Below are 5472 nucleotides of genomic sequence, written 5' to 3'. Positions count from 1 at the left end.
CCAAACCATTCTCTGGGAGATTGTTTAAGTCCATAGAGAGACTTCTGCAACTTGCACACAAAACCATCCCCTTTTTCAAAACTAGGAGGTGGATCCATGTAAACTTCCTCATGTAGATCACCATTCAAGAAGGCATTCTTAACATCTAACTGTTGCAATGGCGAATCAAGGTTGGAGGCAAGAGATAGCAGAACGCGGATAGTGTTAAGTTTGGCAACAGGAGCAAATGTCTCCTGATAATCTATCCCATGAGTCTGAGTAAATCCCTTAGCAACTAATCTGGCCTTATACCTATTGATGCTATTGTCTGCATTGAATTTTATTGTGAACACCCACTTGCAACCAACAATTTTCTTTCCTTTAGGTAATGTCACAAACTCCCATGTTCCATTTTTTGTAAGTGCATCCATTTCTTCTAATACAGCATTCCTCCATTTTGGGTCATCAAGTGTTTCTTGGATATTTTTGGGTATCCTGGTACTATCTAACATAGTGTTGAAAGCACGAAAACCTGGAGACAACTTTTCATATGAGATATAATGGGAAATAGGATGAGCAGTGCAAGATCTAGTACCATTCCGAAGAGCAATAGGCATATCAATGTTGGCTGTACTAGTACATTCAAGTGGGTTGCTGGAACAAGGACTCGAATCAGGATCCTGGCAGTCTAGAGTATCTTCATGTGTTTTGCGCCTGCTGTAAATTTTTTTCCATTTACCAGGAGGATCACAAGGAGGATCATTAGATTCAGGTATAGTTGCTCCCCCTGTTTCCTTCCCAATAACTCCCCCTGTTTCCAAAGGCCAAGATAAGACAGCAACATTATTTGGTTTCCCAGGCTTATCTTCATCCATACCAATACCAATAGACTCCCCCTGAAGAGAAGTCGGGGAAAAAAAGGATTGTGTCTCATAAAAGGTAACATCCATGGAAACAAAAACCTTACGGAGAGAAGGTATGTAACACTTATAACCTTTTTGATTAGGGGAATATCCTATGAAGACACATCTAACAGATTTAGGGTCAAGTTTGGACCTGTGATGTGGAGGAATATGCACATGCATCGTGAATAAAAGAGCTCGAGCAACTTCAATTAGATGTCTATTTTTTCTTTCAGCCACCCCATTTTGTTGAGGGGTATTAGGACAAGAACTTTGATGAATAATTCCATGCTGGTTTAGGTAATCTCCAAGAACAGAATTAAAATATTCAGTACCATTGTCTGTTCGCAGAATTTTGATAGAGGTCTGGAATTGAGTTTGAATCATAGCATGAAAATTTTTAAAGGTGGATGCCGCATCAGACTTATCTTTCAAGAGGTATACCCAACATACCCTAGAATGATCATCAATGAAAGTAATAAACCAACGAGCACCCGAGACATTTTTTTCACGAGCAGGTCCCCAAATATCACTATGAATCAATGTAAAGGGAGAAGATTCATGATATTTTTTAGGAGAATAAGTGGCACGAGAATGCTTTGCAAGCTGACAAATATCACAAAGAAGGGAACTTGGCTTTTTATTGATGAACAAGTTCGGGAATAACTTCTGAATATAGAAAAAATTTGGGTGTCCTAACCTACGATGCCATAACAAAACATCATTACAATCATCTGATAAACATAAAGAGTGGTTTAAAAAAATCCTCCTTTCACAAGGATCCTCTTTAAAATAGTAGAGCCCTTCTTCCTCTCTAGCACTGCCAATCATCGTCCCCGAGTCCTGTTCCTGAAAGGTACAAGCATTTGCAGAGAACTTAGCAACACAATGCAACTCAACAGTAAGTTTGCTAATTGAGATGAGGTTACAGGTAAGAGAGGGAACACGAAGGAGTGAATTCAAAATAATATGCTCAGAAAGTTTAATGGATCCCCTCCCCGCAATAGTGGAGAAATTCCCATCAGCTGTTCTTATTCGTGACGGGTGATAGTAAGGGGTATAGGAGAAAAATAAGGTTGCATTACCTGTCATGTGATCAGAGGCCCCTGAATCAAGGATCCAACGATTACTACGTTCAACATGGAATGCTATACCTTTTTAAGCAACATGACTAGTTGCCTCGGCAGGTTGAGATATCAGTTTCTGAAATTGCTCATACTGGGCCTTGGAGAGGAAAACACCATCAAGGTTTGAAGGGACATGAGACACCTCCCCTTTATCTTCAGAAGATACTTGATTAGCACGATTCTTGTTCTGTCCTTTTGGTTTCCAGTTTGGTGGTTTTCTATGAATTTCCCAACATTTTTCACGGGTGTGACCACCCTTATTGCAATGAGAACACCAACGGTCAGAACGTTTTGAGTCCCCAGAAAGACGAACAGTATTCTTTGCTATAAGGGCAGACCCATCAGAGGACTTAGAGTCCTGATCACCCAACATTACCTTTCGGCGAAGCTCCTCCCTTCGTACTTCAGAAAAAGCAGTAACAAGGGAAGGTAATGGGTTTTGTCCCAAAATTCTTCCACGAAGAAAATCATAGAGACGCCTTTTCTCTATATAATTTTTGAACCTTGCATTAGCTTCTAAACGTTGAAGGTCTGCTATATCATAAAGATCTAACTCTTGCCATAGTATTTTTAGAGCAAGGAAGTATTCAGTAATAGTCATCCCTCCTTGGCGTAATTCTTTCACCTTGGTGTTGAGATCAAAAGCCTGAGATGCATTGCCCAGGTCAGAGTAATATTCTTTAACAGCTTCCCAAATCTCGTGAGCTGTATCAAGAAATAAATAAGTTTGACTGATATCTGGTTCCATAGAATTAGTCAGCCATGTCATGACTAAAGCATTTTCAGTCACCCAAGCATCATAACCAGGTTCACGTTCTGCTGGTTTTACCTTTTTTCCGTCGAGATACCCCATCTTCCCTTTAGCCTGGATAAACAACTTAACAGATTGACACCATTGCACATAGTTCCTACCGTTTAAACGGTGACTGGTGATCTGCATTGCTGGGTTGTCTCCAGAAGACGAAGAGTTGGGAAGGGGTGAGGTTCCAGACGAAATTTCAGAATTTCCAGCATCCATGGCTTTCTAACAGGTACCCAGAAAAAAGTTCCTCCAAATACGATTTTGACCCTTAAAACAAGAAGAGGGTTGGCCACAGTGAAACAGTAATTGCTACAGTGATGAATAGTACTGCCACGGGTCTTCTGTGGGCTGGCTCAGAATTTTGTTCTGAACCTAATGGTGGCCTTGGTTTCGTGGTTGGAGGTGTCTAGGTAAGGATTCTGGCTTGGCTAGTGGCTAAAACGAAAAAAAAAAGAATAGGAAAATGACTTAAAAATAAATCAGAACGGGGAAGAGACTGGAATATAACCTGGCTTTGATACCATGAAGAAAAGAAGAAGTGGAAGGAAGAAGTCTTTTATCTGAATAATACTTTCTTGATTCATTGAGAGACCCAATGGGTCCTTTTTATATTGAGTACATCCAACTACCTCAACTACTTTAATAATTATGCAAACTCCAACTACATCAATAAATATACAACTACCAACTAAATATACAACTACCAACTACATCAATAAATACTATCTAGAATATTCTACATATTCTACACCTTCATCCTTCCTCGCTGCGTTCTGTCTTTCGATCTTCAAGGAGAATTTCTTCATCTTCGTCAAGCTGAGCACCAGAAACCTCAACAGCTCTTCCCTTATACTGTCGCGTACATCGGTCAGCCATGCTTCCATGAGTAAGTCTTCATCTTCTAATAGCAAGTCACCCACCCTCTTCTCAAATTTCTCACGAAACTCCACCATGCTTCCTCTCTGTTTGAGTGTGTAGAATGTCCGGTAAGGGTTGTCCAATCCCTCCGACTGGAATTGTCTGGTCACCGAAGCATTCAAGTTAAGCCTCATGTCCCTTCTTCGATCTCTTTCCTCGCGTGGGTCTGGTTCGTCATCCTCGAGGTTGTTCTCTCCATTTCTGTAACGACTCCATCTCCTTCTGGCCATTTCATCTAATCGTCGGATGATTTTTTCTACTCTCTTTTTGTTAGCGTCCATCCTTAATAGAACTTCTTTGTGTCGAGCTTCCTTAGCGTCCAGCCTTCGAGTCACCTCATCTTGACCATCATTGTTCCTGCGCAGCCTTTCTTCCACAACCTTCATTTTGATTTCTATGCTTGTTGTCGCTACCATGCCCACAGAGCTCCTAGATCGGAGCTTTGATACCATTTGATACGTACTTCAACTCAAATTTGGAAACAAAAGCAAGAATAGATGTTTGTTGACATGAATAACTTCAGTACCCTTTTTATATATTGAGTAAAAGCAAATACAAACACTGACCAATACAAATTACAGAGACTCTTTTGCAGAAATTAAAGCTAATACCATTAACACCAGAACTCGGAATAACAATGTAAAGATACTATGGATATTGTGAGACAATTTTAGAGGTCCCACTATCTCCCAAATCCCAAATAAGGGCCCATTCCAAACTCAGATTCTAGCCTCCCTACAACAATGCACACTCTCCTATTTAACTAACCAGACCCTCCTCACAAATCTCTCCAATTCTGTTATCCACGTCAGCCACGTTAGCTATGCTGGATCAATTCCACTCCTTGCATGTGTTGCACTTTCTAACAGAATACTCTTTTTCTGACTAGGATCGTATCACTATCTTAGGGAAAGCATAACATTGGTGCTTTCGTTCGAATCGAACACCGCATCTCCATTTTCATTGTTCGAACAACATTTTCACCATGGATGAACAAAAGCTTGTAGATGCTCTGGCTTTGCGAGAGGTCAATCTTGCTTCATTTAGGTTGAAAATGCATCAACATTTTTATACAATACAAAAGAAGTTCTCCTTGCTCGTCACCCAAGTGCAGGCTCAGGTTATTACAATGGATAATGGTGTCAAGAAATTGCCCGATCTATCACTTTCTAATCAGTTGCCAGACATGGAATCGCCAGATTGCTACACTTTGAAGCTATCTTTCTCTGACCCTACTTTGACCCCTCGATCTCCATCACCACCACAGGTAACACCAAGAGAGTCCCTTCATGTTCAGGAGAGCCATGTATGGACGAGCCCAAGTTCTAAGAGAGTGTTAGCGACGAGCATGACATGGATCCAATGGGGAACCTCTCAAACCGTTTCTTGGCCCTCCCTTGCCCCAAGGTTTTTGATACTATCGAGAAGCCTTACAAGGCCACTGTGCATCTGCTTCCATTTCCTCATTGACATTTTTTCATGGTTGGGGTATGCACCCTTTTCCTTTCATAGTTTTTTATGGCTGCTAATATTTTTAGCCTTCTTGGTCAAAAACAGAAACCCCACATTTTTGTCCCTTCTAGTCCCAACGAAAGTATCTGAGCCGTGAAACGTAACAATGCAATATTGCCCATTGATCTTCTACCTCCGCCTGATGGGTATGGATGATGGTAGATTTGCTCTATTTCATGGACCTTGAGGACAAGGTCCCTTTTGTAGGGGCAGGCAATGTTAGGCATAGTGA

General features: G+C 41.0%; 1 protein-coding gene across 1 annotated transcript; it reads right to left on the bottom strand.

The window, feature by feature from the left end:
* Nucleotides 1-2039: 2039 nt before the first annotated feature.
* LOC133316302 (uncharacterized) lies at nucleotides 2040-3026 on the bottom strand. Its single transcript, XM_061518038.1, has one exon. It carries the CDS (start codon nucleotides 3024-3026, stop codon nucleotides 2040-2042), a length of 987 nt encoding a protein of 328 aa, XP_061374022.1.
* Between the last annotated feature and the right edge of the window lie 2446 nt (nucleotides 3027-5472).

The sequence above is a fragment of the Gastrolobium bilobum genome, unplaced genomic scaffold (genome assembly GCF_033153095.1).
Source record: "Gastrolobium bilobum isolate Gb01-03AN ecotype WA unplaced genomic scaffold, APGP_CSIRO_Gbil_v1 utg148635, whole genome shotgun sequence".
In the NCBI taxonomy this organism is placed as follows: domain Eukaryota; kingdom Viridiplantae; phylum Streptophyta; class Magnoliopsida; order Fabales; family Fabaceae; genus Gastrolobium; species Gastrolobium bilobum.
The sequence above is the reverse complement of the archived record's forward strand: the minus strand, read 5'-3'. Positions and strand labels throughout refer to the sequence as shown.